We start from the raw sequence: 23,285 nt of genomic DNA, 5'->3' as shown, positions 1-23,285 counted from the left end.
CTCCAAGGATTAGGGAGGAGGGGTATCAAAGGTTTTCAGTCCTACAAAAACAGAGGGAAAGTTACAAGTCCCTTCTTGCAGGAGAGCAGCTCCCACTGGCCCCATAAACCCCCCTCCACTGCCAGAAGCCAGCAAGTAACTCCCCTTCTGCGAATGCTCCTGGCCCAGACCTGGGAAGCTGAGAGGAGAGCCAAGATCCCCGTCTCACAGCACTCACCAGGGTGGGAGCACAGAGTTGAACCTGAGGCAGCCCCTGCCTGACTGTGGGTATCCGGGAGGACTGCCTGGAGGAAGTGGCCTGCTACGTCAGACTCCCTAAGCCGTTGCTGCTTCTGGATCCCAGAGGCCTGTGTCTTCAACAAGCCCCAAGGCTGGTGCTGAATCCCAAGGCCCAGACCACACCCCAAAGGCACGTGCTGGGCAGGAAGGGGCAGCACCCCAGGAACAGCTTGTGCAAAGCCTTGGGGGCCAGAAGGATGGACAGTCATTCCATGGAGCTTGGGGCTGGTGCAGGCTCTGATGTACAGGGGCACAAAGTCATAGTTTACCCTTTCACCAGGAAGCCAGAGGAAGCTCCCAAAAACAAGGTGAACCGTCAACACCCTCGTGCACAAAGGCCAGGTCTCAGCTGAGACCCCATCCCCAGGACAGTTCCCACCTCAGGGCTGCAGGTCCTGAACCCCCAAAAAGGCATCATCATCCTTGGCACACAACCGTGAATGAAGGGGAGAGTTGTGCATGCACCATAACGAATTGTGGACTTAATGCAACAATTTTGGCCTAATGTAGCACCAGCACATGAATTAATGAGTTCTAAAGGGTTTTTTTTTTAATGTTTTTATTTATTTTTTGAGAGAGAGAGAGAGAGAGAGAGAGAGCAGGGACTGAGGATCCGAAGTGGGCTCTGTGCTGACAGCAGAGAGCCCCATGCAGGGCTCAAACTCACCAACTGTGAGTGAAGTCAGATGCTTAACCCACTGAGCCACCCAGGGGCCCCTCAATTAATGAATTCTAGAATAAACTGATGAGTGCATGCATGAGTTATAGAATTAATAAATTGAGAAGTGAGTTAGTTATGAAATATGATGACACTAACAAATACATTACAGAAATATAGGACCCAGGACCCAGAAATTTAGAGTTCGGGAAAACCTGGCTCCGGTCTTGCGGGACCCCTGAGACTCCAAACTTGACCTGGAAGAGGGTAGGTGTCCTCCTGAGCTCTGCCCCAGTTTCCCTTCCCTGTGAACGACAGTGGCGGTGAGAGGCCTTTTGGGTCCAGCAGCGGAGAACGCGTATCAGACAGGAAGGTCTCATTGCTACGCCCTCTGCCCCCAAAGCCACTCCCCAAAGACTTCTCCAGCCTGGAAGCTGGGACCACAGCTCCCAGAAGAGTACGTTTGGGGCTCCCAGAAAGGAAAGAAAGGGCACCCGGGCTGGAAAAACTGGCGGTCACCTCCTCGGGTCTGCTGCAGGGATTTCGCCCGTCGGATGTGGGCGCCCTCCAAGCACCTGGATGCTGACTCTGCCGGTGCCCCTCCCTCCCCAGGGGCAGGCCCGCCCCCGCCGTGCAGGGGGAGGGCGGGACTCCCGGTTGCCAGGCAACCGCGTCAACAAGTCCAGGAGAGTCAGGGCTCAGTTGGAGGCTCAGACCCCGGAAGGCGGAAAGTATGGGGTGTACGGATGGGGGACAAGAGCCGGCCCCTCGACCAATGTAGCAAGAATGAGTTGGGGGAGGGTGATGGCCTCCGGCAAATGCCGTGTTGTGTGGCTGTGCCTGCGGCCCACAGTGGGCCAGAACCTGGCCCAGGGTCCGGGGCCTGAGGTGCTGTGGGCTCGGAAGGAAGAAGTCCTGCAGGGCTGAACCAGGCCCCCTGGGCGTTCCCCTCTCCTCTCTCGTGGGCCCTCCCCGCCCTATCACCTCCGTGGGCTCTGCTTTCATCTAGACCCAGCAGGGGACAGGCTAGGAAGACAGGGTTCCCCCCAAACACGTCCAGGGCAGCAACTGTCCAAGTTGCTTTCGGCCTCCCACAGACACACACCTCCCAGAAGGACATGAGTCCTCTGCCCAGGGCAAAACGGAAGCCCACCGACTCTCATCTCCAGCCCCTAACACTAAGGCCGAGTAGAGCAACCCGCCCCCCCCCCCCTCCCGGGGTTGCAGTGCGGGAGCGGGGGGGAGACTGGGGGTTTGCCGACTGACCGTCAACCACAGACATGGGGGACTGGGGCACACTGAGGGTCCCAGAATTGTGGGGAAGGGCCTGCCAAGCTTAACATGTTCTCTACCCTGGGTAGGGCCCCAGGTCTCCGCATTTTCTCAGTGGACAGAGAACCAGCCGGTGGGCAGGAAGGGAATTTCCTGAAACTCAGCGGATCAGAAATGTCTGGTTGACAGCAGGGGTAAGGAGGACGGGTGCTAGGCCTGCGCAGAGGTGCTGAGTCTGCAGACGCAGGACCTAAGGCCAGCTGCGGGGAATCTAGAAGGGCCAGAACTGGGAGCGCACGGGGTGGGGGGTGGGGGGGGGCCGGGCCGGTGCCAGTGGGACTCACTCTTCCCTCGGCAGAGCGGGTCGAGCATGCAGTCGCCAGCAGAGAAGGAGGCCGGGCTCCGGGGCCCGCGGGAGCGAACCGGAAAGGGGTCCCTTGAGGAACGCGCCCGGGGGGCGCCCGCGGCGCAGCCCCCCAAGCCAGGGTGGGCCCTGACGCTGGAGGAGCTGGCGGCCATGAGCCCCGCGCAGCGTCACCGCCACCTGCTCTTCGGTGACCAGCTTGAGGACGCGGGCGCGGCCGCCTCTATCTTCCCGCGCGAGTCAGTGGAGCTGGGGAGCCGTATGCCCGACCCGCGTGCGTGGACGCAGTCACCGGAGCCGCCCGGCGTGCGCCAGGACCGGCTCCTCGGCGTCCTCAAGGCAGCCGAGGCCCGGGGACGAATCCGCGCCTTGCGGCTGCGCTACATCCGCATGCGGGTGAGGCTCGGGGCCGGAAGGAAGGGGCGCGCAGGCGAGAGGGTTGCGGGGCGGGGAGGGGACACCAGCCCGTGTGCCCCGAGGAAAGGGGTGGGGGTGGGGGGCGCCCTGCAGGAGGCGGCGGGCGGAGCTAGGGCAAAACATCGCGGAGGCTTGGAGACCCGAACCCCCGCCCCGCGACCCGCAGGCGGAGGAGATCTCGCTCCTCACCTGGCAGCAGAAGTCCGCGCGCGCCGCCATCCGGCTGGAGCTGTTCCTACCGCCGCAGCTGAAGCCCACGCGGATCCCGGACCCCCTGGATCGTCAAGAGGTGCCCACAAGCCCGGGAGGGGGTGGAGCGCGGGGGGGGGGGGGGTGCATCCCGGCCCGCGTCCCCGCACACCTGGCCCCAGCCGCTCTCGCCCACAGAGGCGGCGCGTGGAGACCATCCTGGAGGAGAAAGTTGACGGCAGCGTCTTCCCACGTTGACGCGGCCCCACCCTTCCACATAAAGTTCTCACGGTTCAAGCGCCGCCTGGTCATTAAGCCCCCTCTCTCCAGGTTCCCCGGGGAGGGAGGCGGGGGGGGGGGGGGGGGGGCGGGTGTGGATGCCGCCTTCTCTGCGTCCGATGTCACAGACATCGGGAGACACAGAGTGGGGCCCCTCCAACAAAGTAGAAGTGTGCAAGTGGCCAGGCGTCAGATCAGCAGAGGACACTGATGATCCCTCAAGCCCTGGGGCTGTCCCCATCCGGCAACCTGGTGCCCTGCAAGTCTGTGAGAGCCCCCAGTCTGAGGGGACAGGAGTAAGAATCTGATGGGCAACGGTCACACCTCCAGAATAAGAGCAACCTCAGGGAGAAAGTGGGGCCCAAGTGGGACCCCGGGTTGGAGGTCATTCCCATCAGGGATCAGAGAGGAGGGTGGCCTTCTGGGCAGGGAGAGTGACTGCACAAGCCAAAGGTGGTCTTTGGAACCAGCCGTGCCCAGGAGGTCCTCCAGAGGACGGAGACTGGGGAAGGGGAGACCCCCTCAGGGAGGCCTGCACTACCCCACAGAAAACCACCTTACCATCCTGAATGACCTCTTCAGTTCTGCTCGATCCCCCTTACGCCGCGCGCGCGCGCGCGCGCACACACACACACACACACACACACACACACAGGCGCGCGCATACGGGAAGGAACCCCCCCCTCCCCCCGTGTCCCATTCTGACAAACCCACTTCCTGCAAACCCTCTGGACTCTGAAGAGTCTCCCAAGTTTCTGGATATGTCTCCCCTTAGAGAGCTTACTCTTCTCCAGACACAAGCTCTTTGTAGAGCCTGGAACTTGGCCACCTTTCCTTTTTCTTCCCTCCTGGTCCCTAGCGGGCTCCAGAGGTGGAGGCTGAAAGATTTCAGACAGGTCATGTCTGAGTGGGCCTCCCGCTGAGTGGGCCCACAGCAAAGAACTGATCCTGGGGGGGGGGGGGGGGGGGGGGGCGGGTCATGCTTTACCCGCAGAGGTCAGAGCAGGGTCCAACAAGGACTCCTGCTCAGTGGTGGTCAGTGCCCCTCCCTGACCCGGCTCAGGACGGGGACCTAGCCTCATGGGGATGCGGGCCCTCTGAGCCCTCAGCAAGCCCTTCTCCCCCTGCACCTGACCCTTCACCCATTCTAGGCTGTTGCTGCCCTGGCCTTGATCCAAGCCCAGAACTGTGTGTGGAAGCTGGCTTCTGTGGCAGCTCTGGGAGGGAGGGGAGGGCTGTGTGTGGCAGCTGTGGGTGGGGGCTGATCTTTAGGCAGAGAGGGGGAAGGAGAAACAGGGGAAGAGAAGGTGGCTTGGGCTGAGGACAGAGATCTCTGTCCAGGAGTGGTGGCCACTTACACCCGGACACGAACGAGGAGGCTGACAGCCAGCCCTGACTCCCCTGGCCAAGCCCCCTTGTGATATGGACCAAAGCATCCTGTCCCTTGGGGATGTGCTGATCACCTAGGATGATTTCCTCTGCTTGGTAAACACGTATTTCATTTCGTCACTTGTCTGAGTCTCCATTTCTTTATCTTTAAAATAGAGATCTGGAGGGTCTCACCGGGCTGTGAGTGAACACAGTGAGTGCCCCATAAGGGTATGGTCACTCTGCATCAGGCAAACACAAGAGGACAGAGGCACAAGATAGACACACAAAGCCCTGAGAAGACCAGCAAGAGGGTGGCCTCACAGGTAGCTCTGCATCGAGCTGGCACGGGGCGGGGGGTGGGGGGTGGGGGGGGTCGCTGCACCAGGGAAGGGGCCCTAGCTCTGCAGAGGAATCCAGGGAAAGTGGCTGAGGACATCTCTGCCGGGCCCAGAAGAGGCTTCTGCTATGGGAGAGTGCAGCATGTGGGCCAGGACTCAATGTCCTGGGGACTGTAAGGGATCAGGTTGGTCCTGGAGCTGGGATCCTGCTCATGCTCTGGACAGCGAGTGCTGGGTTCAAGTCCCATATCCACCATTATCTGCTGCATGGCTTTGAACCAGTTCCTTCCCAGCCCATCTGGATCCCTCCCATGGAATATGGGGCACTCTCTGTTGAGACAGGCTCACCGGAGGAGGTGCAGGAGACCCAGAAAGGCCAGGGCAAGGGGAAAAGAGTGCACAGCCAAGTGGCCAGAGGAGGTACAGTGTATGGAGGGCCGGGAGGGCAGAGACGGTGTAGAGTGGCATGAGTGCAGGGAGAAGCGTGTGACCCCACACTTGGTCAGCTGCCCCACACATCTCTCAGGAGGTGGGTGGACACTCCACACCAAACACTGTGGGATCGGTGTGGCTGTGTGACACTGACCAGGTGCTGACCTGTCCTTGTAGGACCTACCTCTCAGGACTGTTACCTAGGTTAAATAAGAAGCTTCTGGCCTCTGGCCTCCCCTGGCCAGCCCGTCAGCCAGCTAGCTCTGTGGCCATGCCGGCCGAGGCCTCTGGGCACACAGCGTCAAGAGGCACCCCAGCCTCCAGGGCCCCTCTCGCCTCCCTGACCTTGTGCCACCCTCTCCTCCAGCGCGGCCCCCACTCTCCCAGGCCCCTGCACTGCTGTCCTGCCAACACCGTCCTTTGCTGAAGGACACCCCCCTCCTCGGCTGTATGGCTCTCCTTAGCCCTCCTCACCTCTCACCCAGTCTGCCAGTCTGTTTCTTGTCTGCTCCAGGGCTGGCCTATCTGACTTACTGTTAGGTGCCACTGCCTGGCGCACAGGGAGCACCCAGATGATCGCCGAATGAAGAGCACATACAAAATCTCCACTTCCCTTTACATCTTGAAGAAGAGTTCTGAAAAGCGTGTGCATATCGGCTTGTGCAATTGGAAGGCATTTTGTGAGCGGGACCCGGGCATCAGGAACTGACCAAGCTGAGTCCCTGCACTGGGGACAGGAGATGCACATGGTCCAAGGCCAGGGGGACGCAGACACTCTGCAGCCCATTTCCAGAGCAGCGTCAGGGCTGCTCTGGCACTGGCCCAAAGCATGCCAGGATAAGAAATTTAACTGACAGCTGTAACAGAGCATAAAATATCAGGAGAGTCAGCCAAAGAGAAGGGACAGGGCATTCGTTGCAACAGGGAGGGTGTGGCTTTAAGCTTGAGGACATCTCAGGGCAACTGGAGGGGTTGGAAAAGACTCAGGCCCCACAGACAGGAACATTTGGTGACTCCAGATGTAGGAACCCATACCGCCAGTATCCACCAGCACCGGGGAACAGGACGCCCCCTTTCTTGGGAAGGCCCCTAGAACCCTGTGCCGATGAGCTCTTAACCCCACTTTACAGGCCACAGCACATAGTCGCAGGGAGGCCAGGCCTGGGCCTGGAGGAACCACTATACAGTCCTTTCCAGCCTGGCAAGGAGCATATAGGACCGCAGGGTCTTAAGGGCTCTTGTGCCCAGGCACTGGACCAGAGTCTCAGGGGCACCCACAAGAATGGCAAAGCTGGACTGGCCCCCCTGAACAGAGTGGAGGACACGACCACACCCCCATCTACTGCAGTGCCAGCTCAGGCCGCCCTGTGTCCAGAGGCCCCATCATTAGCACCTCGTCTCCACGGGCCACCCTCAGCGACGGTGGGCACCTGGGTGCCCCGCCGAATCTAACGGGACGTGGGGAGGGGGCGGGTGGGGAGCAAGGCCAGCCGAGCGCGGGGCGGGGCGCGCCTGGCAGGGCGGGCCGGGCGCCTCCCCGCGCGAGGAAGTCCCGGCCCCGCGCTTTGGGGAAGTGCAGCCGAGGCGCCTGCGCACTGCACCCTGCGCCCCCTCCCCGACTATCGGGCCGGACCTCGGGGCGCGCGGGCCGGCGGCGGCGGCGCGAGCGGCTCGGGAGCGCGGCCGGTGAGTGCGCGCGCGCGGCGCCGAGGACGGCGGCCCTGCCCCTCCCGACCTGGGGCCCGGGGGCCGTCCCGGGCGGGAGCCTCAGGACCCGGCACCCCGATCCGCACCCCCACGGACTCCAGCCGCGGGGTCCACGTGGACCCTGGGCCGCGGCGGGACGGGAGCCAGTTCCCCGCGCGTGGGGGAGGGGGCGCTGCAAACCGGTTCCCCTTTTTCTGCAGCTCAAAGCCTGGGGAAGTGATTGCTCAAAGGGGGGGGGGGGGGCCGGAAGAACCCAGGTTTCCGCGTCTCCCGCCCCCCGCCCAGCCTGTTGGGGAGGGGCCGAGGCGGGACACCCTGTCCGTCCCCACCCCTGCCCCCTTGGATCTGGCAGCCACTCACCCTGCGAGGCGCAGGGGAGGCACTGCGCCCCCGGCCCCAGCTGATCTGGGGCTCCCGGCGCCGGCCTCCCTCCAGAACGCCGCAGGAGTACCTCCTGCCGTCTGACTTGAGTCCCGGCTGCTGCAGTGCACGCCCCTTCGGCAGCCAGGGTGGGGCCCAGAGGGAACCTGGCCTCTCCCGCCCCCACCTCGCCTTTGGGTCGATGGTGAGTGGGGCGCCATGGCGAGTTCCTTGAGGTAGGGGTGGGGGCGTCAGAGCCTGGAGGAAGGGGCCCCTGAAGGAGACAAGCTCTACCGGGCCAGACCTTGCCAGCAGAGAGAGGAAGAGAAAGAGAAATGGGTCGCCCCCACCTCTGCAGTGGGGGCAAGGGTCACCAGGCTTAGGAAGACCTGGCCAGCCTTGGAGGAGCCAGGCAGGGGCTCCCCCACCAGCTGAACGGGGGTAGCCTAGGAAAGGTGCTGAGTGCCATCAGAAGCAGGGAATGGAGCCCCTTTGTCCACCCTCCTCCCAAAGGTTATGGCATTTTTTTCTGGGATTGTCACATTTTCTTATTCTTTTTTTGGACTGGGCGGGCTCGGGGACGTTCTTTTTCCTTCTGTGGAGCAGAGTAGCAGCCGCTCCCAAGGGAGCCTCTCTGTCCCCAGAGGCCAGGCTTGCTGCCTGTCCAGCCCCTCCCATCCCAGACTTGGGGGCCAGAGCCTAAGGGGCTGGGAAATGCCAGCAAAATGCCAGGATGAGGGAGGGGCAGGGACCCTAGTTCAGGCCTTATGTGACCTCGGGGGGGGGGGGGGGGGAGCGGAGGGGGGGGGGGAAACAGGTGGCCCCAGTTAGCCTCAGGAAGGTGCAGGGAGCCAGGCCCAGGCCTGCAGCTAGGAGAGAAGACATTGACCCCAAAGTCAGCCTCCAGCCTCAGAGCCCCTAGCACGTGGGCCTGCACCCTCGGACAGGGCCCCTCCTCCAATTCAGAGCCAAGCCTTCGGGTGCTAGGGAGTGGAGTGGGGACAGAGCCCTGCCCCCACTCACGGTGGGTGGGGGCGCAGAGGAGGAAGAGCAGTTTTCTGCCTGGCTACCAGACCTCAGAAGTTGCCACACCCCTTCCCTTCCCTTCCCTTCTTCCCTTCCCTTCCCTAGAAGCTTGACCCCTGAGGGAAAGGCAAGCTGTGAGGCTGCTGCTTCCCCATCTGCTCGCTGGGAGTCTGTGGGACCCTAGACTTTACCCTAGTTCTGGGGCAGGGCAGGGCCTCGGCATCCCCGCACCCGGGAGGAAAGGGGGCCCTAAGCAGTGCCTACCTCGGGCACTGCCGCCTCAGATCGCCGCTCACATGCAGTCCTAGCGTCTCTGTTCCCAGAGCTGCCTGACCTGATTCTGCTGTGATGCCTACCCTAGAGCGTCCGCCTCCCCCTACCCTGGGAGACCCCAAGATGGGCCAAACAAGGAAAAAAAAGACCACAAGCTGAGGGAGGGGGGCAGCAGGGAGGATGGTAGTTAAAAGAGAAAATAAAGTGAAAGCAAGTCATGAGGCTCCTGGCCACCAAGATGGGGGTGTGGGGGTGGGACTGGACGGCTCAGGGGGGCCCTTGTCAGCTGTGCAGGGGAGCACCCCAGGCCCTGGGGGTCCTCACCTAGGCCAAGAAGGACACAGGCAAATGCAGTGGTGGAAAGGCATCTAAGACTGCTCCCCAAGGGCACTGATGGGCCACCCTGGCATGGATGCTGGGATCTATGGTTGGCCTCCCCTGGGGTGGGGGTGGGGGGATCAGACTCCTAACCCTGACTTGAGGCTTTGGTGCCCAGTGCCCCCTGCGCGCCCTCCCCATGAAACACGGGTGTGGACGCCGAGATGGAGGCTGGCCCTCACCCCCTCCAGGGACCCCGCATCTCTGACAGCCCAGCCCATTGCTGTCCCCCCCGCTCCCCTCCCCCACCGGCACACCAGGCCCGGTTGCCTTCGGCAGCCTGGCAGGGGAGGAGGAAGGGAGGCCAGGAGACCCTGGGTGTGGTAAGGTGCCAGCTAGGGTTGGGGTGCCCGGGGCAGCGCCCAGGACCAAGGAGCCACAGGCCCCCAGGCCCTCCTCACCCTTGCCCCGCTGCATTCCCACACCCTCAGAAAATCCTGCCCCAGTCAGATCCTTCACGCTGGAGGCCTAGTCAGCTGCAGACATGTTGGAACCCCCCCCGGGGCCACCTGGCAAATCTGGACTCCTAGTGGGGAGCAGTCCTCCTGCAGAAAACCCAGAACGGAGGGAGCTGAGGAAGGGGGTCTGAATGTCTGACCGCTACCCTTATGCGTTAACCTGACAGCCCCAGACTCTTGGGGGCCCCCAGCCCCTTGGGAGGGGCCAGGAGCCGGAAACCAAGAAAGAGGAACCCAGACTTCCGGCTTCCCAGGGACAGAGCAAATGGGGGTGTCCCGGAACCTTCTGTGGAGATCTCGTCTGGGGCCCCCCCTCACTGCCCCTGCCCCTGCTCACAGCCCTGGTGTAGGCTGGGGGCAGAGGTAGGAGCCTGAACAGAGTGGTCTAAAGCGGGCCGCTGCTCCCCTCAGGGCTCCTGGAAGGAGGGAGAGACTCTCAGGACCCCTTCTAGGGGACAGTGGAGACTGTGGTCTCAGGTTCTCAGGGAGAACCTCCACCTCTCTTCTCAGACTCTCAGGCTGTGGTGAGGGTCCCGGAGCCAGCACCACGGAGCCGGGGCGGCCTCCACCACCCACCCATGCCCACCCCGCATGAGACTGAGAAGCAGGTGCACCACCTACACCCCTGTCTCTGCCCCCCTTTGTGGGATCGGGGGCGGGGGAGACCCTTGAACACCTGGGAGGCCGGGAGGGCGACCACCGAGGGGAGTCAGGGAAGAGGTGTGTGCGGGGCCCTGGGTTCTGGCCTGGAGCTGAGGAAGCCCCCATCTCGCCAGCACATAGGGCCAGAGGAGGCAGACCAGCCCCCCTCGATGTCCAGTCATGACGCGGCCCCCCCGGCTGCCCCCAGCCGCAACCCCTGCTGCTTGTGCTGGTGTTGCTGTTGCGGCTGTTCCTGGTACGTGGGGATGGGGGCGGGGGGGGGGGCGGGGGGGTAATACAGGAGGGGACTGAGCAAGGAAGGTGGGCTGAGCAGACATAAGGCCCGGGGTCCCGCCGCTGGCCCCTCGGATGGGTTCTGAGGGGTCACCTGAAGGCAGGACGCCTCTGCTGCCCATAGCTCTCTACAGGGGTTGTTGGGCCCTGGTGACCCGTCGCCGCTGCCCCGACCCCTCTGTACGTGTGACTTTCGTGCCTGGTGTGTGCCTGAGGGTGTGTCCATGTGCAGGCACCTGGCCGACCCACATGTGTGCGCACTCATTTGTCCGCTTACTCAGCACATGCTTATATGAGGCCGCTGTGATCCAGCCTAAGCTGGCCCTGGGCACTTACAGAAGAACAAGACAGAAGCAGGTCCTACAGACTGTTAGGCGGGGGGACACTGGGCAGAGACTCGGCCCAGGGATGACAGGGACAGGCTTCCAGAGCGGCCATGCCAGAGGGCAGCTGTGGGGCCTCCCCGTGCTAACGGGCTTCTCTAGTGTGGAGAAGCTCTTGGGAGTTTTCACGCCTTGCAGAGGCCTGGTCCTATTCAGGCTTCCAGCTTGTGGCTGTTGAGTGGCCAGCGCCGTGGACCCAAAGGGGGATCTGCTGACCAGTGAGCAATTCCGGCCCGAGGCGGGAGGAGAGGGGCAGCCTGAGGGCAGAGGTGGGAGGCCATGAAGAATTAGGACGCACCGACAATTGGGCTTCAGGGGTCAAGGGAGAGTTTGGGGTCTAGCAGGCAGGGGAAGGGAAGAGGGCAGGTCTGTCTGGATGTTTGGGTTTGAGATGTCCGGTAGACATTTCACTGGCCCTACAGAGATCTGGCTGGAGGCATGGATATGGGAGCCAGCACTGACGCAGTGAGGAGCCAAGGGAGGGAAGAAGGCTCCCTGGGGAGAATCTGCAGTCACACTTGCAGGCTGGGGCTTTCCTACTGCATCAGCTGGGGCCTCTGGGAGAAAGGAGTCGGGGCTGAGGTCGGGCCAGGAAGGGAGGGGCACACCAGGAATCTGTGAAGTCCCAAAGGCTACAAGACGGTAAAGGTCTCCCCAGCACCGGTGAAACTGCCTTGGCCCCAGGGGAGAGACCGGAGGGAGGGGCGAAGGGCAGCCCGTGCAGACACTCCTTCCCTGGAGGGTGTGAAGGGAGCAGACGCCAGGGCTGCCTACCTGCAGGGGGCTGACACCCGGCCGAGAGCCCCCAGGCCACACGTGCCTGTGGAACACATCTGTGTGTGTGTGTGTGCGCGCGCGCGCGCGCCAAGACCACGTGTGCCAAGGAGGCCAGCGCCACCTTTCCCTCTGCGGTTAGGAACGAAGAGCGGCGGCGAGCGTGGCGGGCCTCCCGGGAGAACAAGCTGCAGCCCCTCCCCAGCTGCGAGGCGTGGTAGGTGTGGCCAGCCGTGCGCGCGCGCGTGTCCGGGGGGCGGGGGCGCGCGCCTGACCTGGCCTGGCGGGGAATGCCCACAGCGCCACGCCAAGCCCGGAGGAGGTGCGGAGCTGGGCGCAGTCGTTCGACAAGCTGATGCACAGCCCGGCGGGCCGAAGCGTGTTCCGGGAGTTCCTGCGCACCGAGTACAGCGAGGAGAACATGCTCTTCTGGCTGGCCTGCGAGGAGCTCAAGGCCGAGGCCAACCAGCACGTGGTGGATGAGAAAGCCAGGCTCATCTATGAGGACTACGTGTCCATCCTGTCCCCCAAGGAGGTGCACCGCCTTGTGGACCGGGGCTGGGGGCGGGGGCGGGGGTGGGGGGGCGCCTCCTGAGCCCCTGACGGTGGCATCCTGTCCCACAGGTGAGCCTGGACTCCCGAGTGCGGGAAGGCATTAACAAGAAGATGCAGGAGCCTTCGGCGCACACATTCGACGATGCGCAGCTGCAGATCTACACCCTCATGCACCGGGACTCCTACCCGCGCTTCCTCAGCTCCCCCACCTACCGTGCCCTGCTGTTCCAGGGAAGCTCCCAGTCCTCCAACGAGGCCTAGGCTGCCCACCACAGCGGCACAGACGTGGGACCCCTCTGGTGGGCACAGACTCGGTTACCGGCACCAGTGTGCGTCCGCGGATGTCCGGCACACCAGCGGGGCCCGGCACCCCTGAGGGCAGTCCCAGACAGGAGCCCCTCTCTCCCCCGGGGACCTGGGACCCGGAGGTCCTGCTGAGGGGAGGCGAGAGGGCCTCTTGACAGCAGGCAGTCTCTCCCCAGAAAGCTCCCCACGGGGCTCCTGCGTGGGGAGAGGGAGACCTCCCACGGGGTCTGGTGGACCCACCGGCCTCACTTAGGCCTCCTCCCCAAGCAGCCAGGGACCTTGAGAAATGCCTTTGGTGGGCAGTAGAAGCCTCTGTGTGTCTAGTTGTGACGGGAGGAGACAGACCCTCTAATTCAAGCTGTCTGCGCCCGGATCAGACCCAGAACCTCAGAACTAGGCTCAAGGCAACAGGAGCCAGTTTCTTTTTTATATTTCCATTAATTTTAAACCTGGAAACATGTCCTTACTGTATTTTATCAAAAAAAAAATGAAAAAGATGTTTTCATATTTATCTCCATTCCTCCTCCATCCAAAATAGGATCTTTTATTGAAGATATTTTTAAAGCAAAAGTCTCTCCTTTCTTTCCACATTTGGGGGTGGGAGATTAGAGAATGGATTGCCCCAAACCCAGAGCAGGGAGCAGCGGGCTCCAAGGACACCTGGCCCCGGTGGGCAGCTGTGCTCAGCCTCGCCCTTGGGACGGTGCCATGCCCCCTGGCAAGGGCGACCCCCACAGCGTCTCGCAAAGCTAGGGTTGGGCAAGGCACGTGCTTGCCAACCTGTTCCCTACATTTCTGGGAGGCAGAACATTTCACATCTGCAGCAGATCCAGGAAACTGAGACTCCGGCCCCGAGTCCACCCAATCCGCTCCATCGGATTGGAGCAGCCGATCACGGACGGCTTGGAGACCCACACTTGGCCTCCTGCCCTCGAGCCCTGGGCCCTGAGCTACAGCGGCTGGGGAGGCTCATGGGACCCTGGATCCTCTGTGTCCTGAGGCCCCCTCCCACCTGCACATGCTTATGCTGTGCGCCCCTGCACCTGTCCCTCCTCCATGGGCACACACAGGCAGGAATCTGGGTCCCTCCTGGGATCACCAGGCCCCTCCGAAGGCCAGCGGGCTCTTCCCTCCACCTCTGTTCCACTAGGGCCAAACCTAAGTGTCACCTGATCCCAGGGAGGAGGGCCGTCCCCAGTGGTGGGGGGGCAAGGGCGGCCCAGGTCACAGCCCAAGACCGTGCGTGGCCCACCAGAAGCAAGGGCCAGGAACAACACCATGGCAAAAAGAAACATTTAATAATTTGGGGGAAAGAGGAAGAAAGGTGTACTGCAGGCAGGGTGGGGGGGGGGGCAGGGTGCACAGCCCTCTGAGGAAGTCCAGGTAGGCACAGGGCAGGTCTCCAGAAGCTATGTCTGTCGACAGAGGACGCGGGGAAGGCCATGGCCAACGCTGGGCACGGCCCAAGGCTTCAGACATGTCAACGAGGGCTCAGCAGAACTGCAGCAGACGGGAGAGGCGTCAACCACGCAGCCTCCGTGACCCCCGCAGGGCGAGAGTCGGGGCTGGGATCTCCACCCACCTTGTCTCAAGTCCCGGGAGGCTGGCTGGGCATAGCTGTCCCCCATTTCACATCACACAGATCCCACACAGGCTGGAGACACCCGCGTCCAGAGAAGGCTCACCCACCTACCTTCCAGCGGTTTCCACACTCATTACAGACGACAAAGGTGGTCATGGGCTCATCAGAGCTGCGGGTCTGCACCTGTGAGAGCCCCCCACCCCAGGCCCAGGGATCAGTCACTCAGCAAGAGGCCCCAAGCAGCAAGTCTTCCATCAAGTGACAACTTGGGGAGGCTACCCATGCCCTCGGGTAGGGGCGGTATGGCAGCACCCAGGCCCCTGTGGGTGACCTGTGCTGAGGCTGCGCCAGTAACTCCAACCCTCCGGCCACCCCAACCCTTCTCCCGTTACCAGGGACCCCTGACGTGTCCCGAGGTCCACATCAGTGTCCACCTCCACGCACGGGCCTGAGCACAGTCCTGTGGCCACCGCCAGGCAGCCTACCCCACCCACTCCCTTGCCAGTGCAACGTTCCTCGCGGCCCCTCCGTGCTGGATGAGGCCAGCGCCCCCCAACGTTAGCGCCCAGAGCGAACCACCACCTGAGACGCTGCTTACTGGGGACCAGGGGTGCTGGCAAGGAGGAGGTCCCAAAGGTGGCCATCCCTCTCCCCGGCCCAGTCAGTACACATTCACAGTGCATGTGTCCGGACCCAAGTGCAGTCCCCGCCCCACAGAACTGGGGGCAGGTGCGGGCACCCCTCTTGCTGCCCTCAGGTCCCTGGGACCCCGGGAGGACGGCTAGCGACAGCTCACCTGCGTGTAAGTACAGCTCTTCTTCTTGCACTTCCCACAGGTGAAGAGGTCTGTCTGCGTGCCCCCCGTGCGGGCCATCTGGTGCTCTCGGATGGCCTCCTTGGTCATCGCCTTCCGAATCTCCTTCAGCTCGTCGCTGGCCATCTCCTGGGCAAGAAGCCGTGTACTTACCCACTGCTCACAGGGGTGGCCCCCGCATCCCTCCCGCAGGACTCACCTCTGACGTCATCACAGCGATCTGCTGGGGTGTTATGGCACCGCATAACACGTTCCGCCGCAGGTCGGGGTTCTTAGCGTCCTTGAGGTTGGAGATGCGGCTCCGCACACGGTTTTTATACTTCATGTCCGTGTTCCCCACGTCCCGGAAGATACGTGCAGGTGTTTAAGGACCTATCCAGAGGCCAGTGCTTCTGCCTTCCACCCACCCCCTCGGGCCAGCCGAAGGAGGCCAGTGAGGGCCTCCTCGTGGGGGCCCTGTCGGGGTAGGGGCTGGGAGGGGAAGGGGAGCCCAGCAACTCAGTACCCACCCACACCGGGCACCGAGGGGAAGGGCTGCCGGGCGGGGCCGCCACCAGACCCCCCCCCCACCACCACCGCCGTGGCTAAGGCCCAGCTGCAGGTTCAAAGCCCCAGTGACCCCCGCCCCACCAGCAGGCAGAATCCATCCCTCGGCAGGTCTGGGGAGGGCCCTCCCGGTCAAGACGGGTGAGCCCACCCAACTGACCGACCACCCGGTGAGGGCACTGGGGTGGTGGCCCCCAGGGGAAGCGGGGCCCGGCTGGCCTCACAGCTCGACCAGAAAGCCCCAGATCCCAAACCCCTGCGCAAAGGATATATTCCTCAATCTGGGCCGACAGGCCCTCGCAGTCTGCACCGACGGCCATGTGATCATCTGCAAGAAGCAGCCCTGACTAGCCGCCCCTCTGGCTCCACCACCTCCAGCCTGCCCCGCACCTGACGCCCAGGATCCGGGTGCTCTGGTGACCCCAGAGACCCCCTGCCCCCCACACCCGGGGTCAGCTGCAACGGCTAGGGGAGAGGGCTGTCCCCCAGGACCCTCTAAACTCAGGCCGCTGTGGGCAGGCAGAGTCCAGGCCACCCCGGAAGTCTGGGTGCGTATCAGGAGTCAGGACCCCCAGGCAGTCTGTGCAGCACCCGCCAGGGCACTCACGGTCTGTCTGCAGGGCGGCGGTCAACAGCTCACGGCACTTGTTGCGCACGGCATCACAGGTGACCGGCACCGGGGGAAACGTGGTGATCCTCGGGGCCGATGGCATCCTGGGCAGTTCTGGCCTCTTGCGGCTGGAGAAAGACAGGCCCGCTCAGGCCACGTATACCCCCGTGACACACCGGTCCCCACCAGGAAAGCCAGCAATACAGCCACAATCCCCCCCCATCCTGGTCGCTCTACCTTGACAGCAGCCCATGGTCCTGCCCGCCTGCAGTCCAGCCCCCCATGCCCCCATGCCCTCTGCCTAGTTGGTCAGAGGCGGTAAAGCCAACTGGGTGGGGTGTACTCTCCCGACGAGGGCACGATTGGGGCCGCATCACCTGTAACGGTCTCCACCCTCCAGGAGGCCGGATGCAGGGCCACGCTGCTCAAGACCAGCTGCCATTTCAGGGAGAGGCAGATGGTGTTGGTGGCTGCCCGAGACCACGGATGGCCGTGCCCAGCGCAGATGCCCCTCGAGCCGCTGGGCACTCCCTACAAGCTACCTGACGACCAGGTTGCATCCACCAAGCCCTCTCTCCTCACAGCCCTGCATCTTGTGACCCTGTGGCCCCCAGGTTAAGTCAGTGGGAGCAGGGGCCTCCTGGAGGAAAAACAACACGTGCAGGGGGGAGCAGACGAACCCACGGTCCTGCAACCACGCTATAAATCCAGAGCTCAGCCCTTCCTGGCCCCCGGCCCCTTCTGCCCAGTGGGGTCAAACACAAAGCAGCCTATTGGCCACAGCCCACCCCCAGAGGACCCCCAGTCTCCATGACTGCCCTCTCTGGGGTGGCAGCAGCGAGACCTCAGTGCCCCCAGAACTCGCATCATGCTGCAGGCTGGGGCACCCAAGGGAAAAAGAGTCCAGAAGCAAAGTGACACCAGGCTGAGGGGGATTGGCCAGAGTGGGCCAGTGAGAACCAGACCCAGGACGTGGATGTGCAGCTGGGGCGGAGGGGTGGCACAGCCCCCCCCCCCCCCACAGGCCTGTTCAGGACACGTAGCAGCTCCGTGCAGCCAGGTGGACACAGCCTCACCTCTCAGACGCTTGGGGCTAGAAAGACAGCGTCCAGAGGAGCTTTGGAAGAGAAGTGTGCAGCAAGAGGCCGACCAGGCCGGGCTCCCTGGGGAAAGTCCCTTCCAAGGAACCGAAAGGGCTGATGCCTTCGTATGACCTCAGCAGACCCAGGGCACAGGGAAACCAGCACCTTCATCTGCCGAGCACGGGGCACCCAGGGGGCAGGAGGGTGTGCACCTGCCTTCCAGATGCACGCTACCTGGGATCCTGGGCCTCAGGGGCCTCCTTCGAGGACGATGCGGGCAGAGGTCCACCCCTCCTCTGCTCCCTGGCTTTGGCGTCTGAAGCATCTGCAGGTGCCAGGAAAGGGGGAGGCTGGCTAGGGAGAGGCAGAGCCAGAGGGGAGGCCCAGGCCAGGGAAGGGAGAGGATCACCACCAAGACATAGCCTTAGCCAGACCACCAGCCCTAGGCCACCAACCCGAACCCCACCGGGGCCCCTAGCTGCTGAGCCTTCCACAACTGGGGCCCTCTGTCCTCCCCGCTCAGAAGGTCCCAAGACAGCCCCCACCCCCTCTTTCCTACCCCCCTCCTCAAACAGGCCACCTATAAGGATTCTCTGGGGTCTACCCCACTGCCCATCCAGGCAGGGAGGACTGCCATCTGCCCAAAGTGACCCTTGAGTATGGAGCCCCCCAAGTGACAGCCCCCACAGATGAAGCATGATGAGGCATGGTCATTCCTCAACTGGGCCTTGGGGGTCACAGAGAATTGCCATCCACTGAGCACGCCCCCACAAGGTTCCTGAAACCCTAGCCTGTGCTGGGGACCGGCCCACGGGATAAGGAGCAGCCCCCACACCACCAGGAGAAACACACTTGTCCAACACGTGGGCTAATGGCCACGCGGGAGTAGAAGAGACCCATTTCGCAAGGGTTTGGAGAGAGCCCAGGAGAGGCTGGGAAGGTGGGGAGTGGAGGAAGGGGGCCTCAGGGTCCCAAAGTCGGCATCTCTGCAACCCCCAGTCACCCTGTGCTGAGTGGCTGTGCCCCCTCTCCTCTCCCCTTGCCCCCCAAACCTTCTCCCCTCTTCCTCTCCCCCCACATCTCCTCCAGCTCCTTGCCCTCTAGCTGCCCTGACACCTCTCAGTGTGACCACCTGCCTGTGCCAGGTCCCTGCAGGGCCCCCCAGCCACCCTCAATGCAGTCCTGCTCCTATCTTGAACTTTCTTTTCTCCTTGCTCTACATGGAACGCCTCTCCCCCCAGCCCCAAGCCTTCCTGGACCTGTTCTGTCACACCCCCGCTCCCAGGTGGCCCTGGCTCAGGGACAGCACTGCCAGCACCCTACACAGTGCTGACCAGCGCTTCTCAGGGTTCCCCTTGCCCCAGCTCTCAGTCTGCTGCTGGACCCGCACCCAGGAGCTTCTTCCAGGACTTGATGAGCGACTTGGCCAGCGCGATGACCCCCTCATCAGAACTCTGCTTCCGCAGGGCGTTGACGGACATGCCGACGCGCGTAGACTGCAAGGCAAGCAGCCTGGGCTGAGGGGCAGCAGTCAGACCCTTCTCGCAGACCCTCCTAGGCTCCCACAGGGCAGGGGGTGGGGACCAGCTTGTGAGGCGGACGGCCTTTCCGAGGGTTACTGTCCCATGTGGAACCCAGGAACCTCGGCAAGGAACGGGGTGGGTTATCTTTGGATTCCCCTTTGTCTTCCTCAGCAACAAAGGCAGGGACGGTCTCTTCTGGGACAGACACCTGTGCCAACCAAGGCCCAGGGCATGGGCCAGGAAGCCCTGCCAGGTGCCCAGGAGCTGTCCCGGGCAGGAGGCACGCAGGGCCCTACCTGCAGCAGGTGCAGCGTGACGGGCATGGCCTTCAGCTCCCGCAGCAGGTCCATGGCTCCCTCCTGGAAGGAGAAGGGGGACCTTCATAAATGACTTCAAGGTCTTGGTGGGATGATCCCACCTCCTCCTACACACAAGGGTAGGGGGGCACAAACAGTGACAATTGGAGATCCACCTGTGGTCAGGTGCCCGGGGAGGGTCAGGACGAGAAGGAAAGCGTCTTTGTACACTCAATCCCAGCATTTTGGGTCACTGACCAAACCATGGCTACGGGAAACACCGTCAAGGACCTCAGCCCCTCTCTGGCAGCAGTGCCACACCTAGGTGCAGGTGTGGGGCCCCCGGGGTACTCACTGTCCTGTCCGGTCTCAGGACAGGTGGATTGGCAGCATACCCTGAGGTGGCCCCCCTACCCGCTCAGAGGGGGCGACCCAAGCAAGGTCAGTGTCCCCTGCTGAGGCCAAACGCTCTACTCCCACACCTACACCATATCCAGGTTCAAGTCCCGTGGCCTCGCCCTTCATCAATCCCTCCAGGCCTTGCCTGAACCCTCAGGCCAGCCACCTTTCCCACCTTGCCCCCTCCCACCCCACAGCTTTGTTTCTTCAAAGCTCTCTCCCATGCCAATGCCATGCCCAAATGGGCCATTCTCTCCACTCGAGGCTCAGCTTAATGTTCAAGTGTGCCAAGTTGCTTGCCCCAGGGCCTTTGCACCTGCTGCCCCCGCTGCCATAGAAATACCTCCCAAATAGCTACAGGTTTGTACTCTCCCGCCTTCAAAAGTTTGTTCAGATGACACCTTCTTGGCAAGACCTCTTCTACTTAACATTGAAATCACAACCCATGCAACACCCCCATCCTCCTCCCCTGCTTTGCTCTCTTCCACAGATGCTTCACTTTTTAACACACCGCTGTATTTTAATGTATGGGTCTCTCCCTTGACATGAAGGGGACAGAAGTAACCTGACCAGCCACCCAAGATTGAGAGCGCCCCATGTCCTGCAGCACAGGCCGTGGGAAGGGCTGGCCCCACTCCCAGCCGCCCCCGGCCCCCCCACCCGCCCACAATCTGGGTGGCACCTCTGTTCTGCAGCCCCCTCCCTGTCACCCCCAGCGGGCTCTGCCCCTCGGCCTGTGCAGAGTCCAGCCCTGAGGTGATCTCCTCAGGGAAGGAAGATGGTTGTCAGAGCCAAGGACACAGTGCTGCTCACTGATCATTTTCCCTGAGACAGAGCCTTGGGCTGTGTAAGGTCAGTTTCTCGTGGGCTCCAGACCAGAGGCATAAACACAATTCCCATCATGGCTCCCAAATCCCCAAGAAGCCTCACAGGGACTAGAACCGCCGCTGGCTCTCACTGCCCATGCCACAGCACCCCCAAACCCCTTAGACTGCCTTCCCAGTCTAGAGGGTGGTCGACACCCCCTCTTCAATCTCCCCTGGAGCTTCTATTCACGCTGTGGCCGTGCTTTCGACCTGCATACACCCTCCTCCCAGCTCTACCTGGCCCCAACCAGCCCTCCATGGGTTCTATAACCCATCTCTGTCCCCACCTGGGGGGTGCTGTCTCCTTCAAGAGAGGAAGCAGCTTCTTTCTCTGGTCATCTCTGGAAACAGCTAAAGATTGTTCCCACACCCTTGCTCTGTGCTGCCCACGGCCTCCCAGGGGTATGAAGACAATGTGTGTGGAGGGGGTGCCGCTTGCTGGATGAATGAATGAGTGGGAGCCAGCCACCCCTCTGGCCCCAGTGTAGACCCCTGTCCAGAACCTGGTCACCGGGGACCCAGGACGAGCCTGCTTAATCCCAAAAACCACCCGAAGCACCAGTGCAGGCGGACAGCCCTGGGGCGGCTGTGCAGGCATCTCAGGCCCGTGACTGAGCCTCCTCCACCACCTCCCTATTCTTAGTCTGCAGGGGAGGGCAGGTTGTGTTTATTCAGCCTCTCGGGAAGCCAGCCAGGACCCCTCCCAACATCCTAAAGGCAGGTGCCACCCACGAAGGATGCTTCCATGTGAGGGTACACAGGTTGCCAAAATCTCAAAGCTGAAGACGAGCTGCAATTGGAACCCCATCTACCTGCTTCCTCTTAGGGATCATGACACAGCCTCCTACAAAGGCTCACTGACCACAGGACAACAGAGGCCGGCCAGCATAGTGAGCACAGCTGGCGGGGGCGGGGGGCTCTAGCACCAAAGCACTCCCAGGCCAGGCTCACCAGACCTCCCAAGGGTCTTAAGCAGGGGTCTCTACATATCTACCCACTCCCCAGTTGCTGCTGGCTGAGTCCTGGCTAAGGAAGGGAAAGAATTTATTAGGGAAATCTGGTTCTTGTAGGGCAGGGACAGATACAGAGGAAAAGGGGGGCCTCTCCACCAGGAAAGGCCTCTGGCCCGCTTGTGAAGGGGTATGAGGGCCACAACCCCAGGCCCAACAGAGTTAAGCGCTGTAGCTCCAGGAGAAAAGGGGGTCCAATCTCACACTCCAAACTCTTGCACACTGAGAAAGGATGTGGGAGACCCAGGGTGGGGCAGAGGGCTCTGAGTCGGGATGGGGGGGGGGGGGGGGGAGGGAAGCTGTCTGCGGAGAGTCCTGAGAGCGAGAGGGAAACTGTGAGGATGCCCAGGCTGAGAAGGAGGAAGGCAAGGGGGGGGGCGGGGCAGCCAATAAGAGAGGTCTGAACGGGCTGGGGACTCCGCAAGGCCTGAGGGGCGGGACCGAGGAATGCTTCCGCTGGCCGGCCCTGGTAGGGGTGGGGTGGGGGAGTCCGGAGTTAGGGGGCAAGTAAGGAGACGGGTCTCAGGTCTGCGGGATCTCAGCCTGGTAGCTGGGGTCTGAGTCCAGAGAGGGCGGCTCCAGGGACAAGGTCCAGGCCCGACTGCGGCCTCTGCCGTGGGTGCGGGAGTGAAGGGCAGGGCTGGCCCAGGGCAGGGGTCTCGGCCACCGACGGGGGTCTCCCCGCGTCCCGGGAGTCTCTGCTGGGGCGGGGTCTCGTCCTGCCCCTCGGGTGGTCTCCCCGACCCTGAAGGGGGCTCGGCAGGCTCGGCAGGGGTCGGCGGGGCGGGGGTCCCGGGGTCCTGGCGGCCCGCGCCCCTCACCGCACTCTTCTTGGTCACCATCTTGTCCAGCCTCCGGGCGATCCGCGCAATCTCCTCTTCTTTGCCCATCATCGACACGGGGGCAGGGCCCCCAGCGCCCGCCGCGCCAGCCTCAGCCTCCGGGCCTAGACCCCCTGCCCCGGCCGTCGCCGCCTCCCGCACCCGTCGCAGCCGACGCAGCCCAGCCGCGGGCGGGAGACCCTCCGTTCAAACCCCCGGCCCCCGCGGCCGCCGCGCTGCATCCTGGGACATGTGGTTCTCGCGGCCGCCCGCCTCGCGCGCGCTCGCCACGCGCTGAACCACAACTCCCAGAAACCTTGCGGCTCGGCATGGCTTCCTGGGGAGTGTAGTCCTGACGCGGGCCGTCGCCGAAGGACGACGGGCCCGGAGGACTCACAATCCCACGAGCCCCCGCGCGAGGCGGTTAGCCGGCGGAGGGCGCTGCGGTAGCGCGAGGCCAGAACGTGAGTCCCGGCCCCTGCGCGACCCCGAGGAAGTCCCACCCCGGCCCTCCGCCCGGGAGCTGCCCGGGGTCCAGATACGTGGGACCCACAAAGGCACCTTGGGGTCCGTCCCCTATCTCCATCCGCTTCGAACGCTCCTCTTCCACCTTCGGCCGTCCGGGGACAGCCGGACCCGGCGGGAGACACCCCTCCCCCCCCCGACCCCACCCCACCCCCAAGCCTGCGCGGACCCCCTGCGCTCTCTGGCCTGGATTCTGGCCCCTGAGCCCTGGTGCCGGGCGCCCGGAGGTGGGAGGGAGCAGTAGCCGGATGCAGGGTTTGGAAGAAGCCGGGGCTGCGGTTCAGACGGTGCCGGGGGACTTGGGAGAGGCCGCTTGGGCAAGGCTCCTGCCTCAGGAGTCAGCTACCGGCTGTGAATCCCGGGCTCTGCCCTTGAGACCAGTCGTTAACCGCTGTGCGCCTCGGTCTTCCCATCTGTGAAACGAAGATGGTAACATTGTCTGCCTCAGAGGGCTGC

At 63.1% G+C, this 23,285-nt stretch overlaps 3 protein-coding genes and 1 long non-coding RNA gene across 16 annotated transcripts; 2 read left to right on the top strand and 2 right to left on the bottom strand.

Moving 5' to 3' along the window:
- Positions 1-855: 855 nt before the first annotated feature.
- Positions 856-3,275, bottom strand: LOC144615849 (uncharacterized). Its single transcript, XR_013554458.1, has 2 exons — positions 3,180-3,275; positions 856-1,242 (listed from the first exon to the last, which is right to left on the bottom strand). It is a non-coding gene; the product is annotated as an uncharacterized LOC144615849 (long non-coding RNA).
- Positions 1,606-5,307, top strand: LKAAEAR1 (LKAAEAR motif containing 1). 6 transcript variants are annotated; one of them, XM_078443827.2, is made up of 5 exons: positions 1,684-1,825; positions 2,299-2,403; positions 2,568-2,969; positions 3,157-3,279; positions 5,004-5,307. In XM_078443827.2, the coding sequence occupies exons 1-5, from the start codon at positions 1,724-1,726 to the stop codon at positions 5,106-5,108; spliced, it is 837 nt and encodes a 278-aa protein (XP_078299953.1). In that variant the 5' UTR covers positions 1,684-1,723; the 3' UTR covers positions 5,109-5,307. The 6 variants fall into 6 exon arrangements, with proteins under 6 accessions (XP_078299951.2, XP_081651543.1, XP_078299953.1 ...); XM_060624674.2 differs by lacking the exon at positions 5,004-5,307 and adding an exon at positions 3,378-3,476; XM_078443828.1 differs by lacking the exon at positions 5,004-5,307 and adding an exon at positions 3,362-3,476.
- Positions 5,308-6,990: 1,683 nt separating this feature from the next.
- Positions 6,991-13,325, top strand: RGS19 (regulator of G protein signaling 19). 7 transcript variants are annotated; one of them, XM_078443832.1, is made up of 7 exons: positions 7,162-7,285; positions 7,742-7,871; positions 10,312-10,409; positions 10,578-10,699; positions 12,037-12,111; positions 12,195-12,429; positions 12,519-13,325. In XM_078443832.1, the coding sequence occupies exons 3-7, from the start codon at positions 10,380-10,382 to the stop codon at positions 12,708-12,710; spliced, it is 654 nt and encodes a 217-aa protein (XP_078299958.1). In that variant the 5' UTR covers positions 7,162-7,285; positions 7,742-7,871; positions 10,312-10,379; the 3' UTR covers positions 12,711-13,325. The 7 variants fall into 7 exon arrangements, with proteins under 7 accessions (XP_078299963.1, XP_078299958.1, XP_078299959.1 ...); XM_078443837.1 differs by lacking the exon at positions 10,312-10,409 and having other exon boundaries at positions 6,991-7,285; XM_078443833.2 differs by lacking the exon at positions 7,742-7,871 and having other exon boundaries at positions 7,170-7,285.
- A 709-nt stretch (positions 13,326-14,034) lies between these two features.
- TCEA2 (transcription elongation factor A2) lies at positions 14,035-22,585 on the bottom strand. Of its 2 annotated transcripts, none has more exons than XM_060622723.3 (10): positions 22,305-22,585; positions 19,209-19,271; positions 18,780-18,885; positions 17,624-17,714; positions 16,305-16,435; positions 15,969-16,025; positions 15,351-15,505; positions 15,134-15,277; positions 14,449-14,520; positions 14,035-14,255 (listed from the first exon to the last, which is right to left on the bottom strand). In XM_060622723.3, the coding sequence occupies exons 1-10, from the start codon at positions 22,374-22,376 to the stop codon at positions 14,247-14,249; spliced, it is 900 nt and encodes a 299-aa protein (XP_060478706.1). In that variant the 5' UTR covers positions 22,377-22,585; the 3' UTR covers positions 14,035-14,246. The 2 variants fall into 2 exon arrangements, with proteins under 2 accessions (XP_060478706.1, XP_060478695.1); XM_060622712.3 differs by having other exon boundaries at positions 15,134-15,280; positions 22,305-22,564.
- Between the last annotated feature and the right edge of the window lie 700 nt (positions 22,586-23,285).

The sequence above is a fragment of the Panthera onca genome, chromosome A3 (genome assembly GCF_046562875.1).
Source record: "Panthera onca isolate mPanOnc1 chromosome A3, mPanOnc1 haplotype 2, whole genome shotgun sequence".
NCBI lineage: Eukaryota > Metazoa > Chordata > Mammalia > Carnivora > Felidae > Panthera > Panthera onca.
The sequence above is the reverse complement of the archived record's forward strand: the minus strand, read 5'-3'. Positions and strand labels throughout refer to the sequence as shown.

What these genes read in the sequence shown, in the direction of transcription:
- LKAAEAR1 (XM_078443824.2), top strand. Translation starts at nt 1,724, where the DNA reads ATGAGTTGGGGGAGGGTGATGGCCTCCGGCAAATGCCGTGTTGTGTGG. An exon ending in ATGTCTGGTTGACAGCAGGG is followed by an intron (nt 2,404 to 2,567) that starts GTAAGGAGGACG and finishes TTCCCTCGGCAG; the next exon opens with AGCGGGTCGAGCATGCAGTC. An exon ending in TGCGCTACATCCGCATGCGG is followed by an intron (nt 2,970 to 3,156) that starts GTGAGGCTCGGG and finishes CGCGACCCGCAG; the next exon opens with GCGGAGGAGATCTCGCTCCT.
- RGS19 (XM_078443832.1), top strand. Translation starts at nt 10,380, where the DNA reads ATGCCCACCCCGCATGAGACTGAGAAGCAG. An exon ending in CGCATGAGACTGAGAAGCAG is followed by an intron (nt 10,410 to 10,577) that starts GTGCACCACCTA and finishes CCATCTCGCCAG; the next exon opens with CACATAGGGCCAGAGGAGGC. An exon ending in CCATCCTGTCCCCCAAGGAG is followed by an intron (nt 12,430 to 12,518) that starts GTGCACCGCCTT and finishes CCTGTCCCACAG; the next exon opens with GTGAGCCTGGACTCCCGAGT.
- TCEA2 (XM_060622712.3), bottom strand. Translation starts at nt 22,376, where the DNA reads ATGATGGGCAAAGAAGAGGAGATTGCGCGGATCGCCCGGAGGCTGGAC. An exon ending in GTCCTGGAAGAAGCTCCTGG is followed by an intron (nt 17,715 to 18,779) that starts GTGCGGGTCCAG and finishes TGGCACCTGCAG; the next exon opens with ATGCTTCAGACGCCAAAGCC. An exon ending in CGCCGCCCTGCAGACAGACC is followed by an intron (nt 16,026 to 16,304) that starts GTGAGTGCCCTG and finishes TGCTTCTTGCAG; the next exon opens with ATGATCACATGGCCGTCGGT.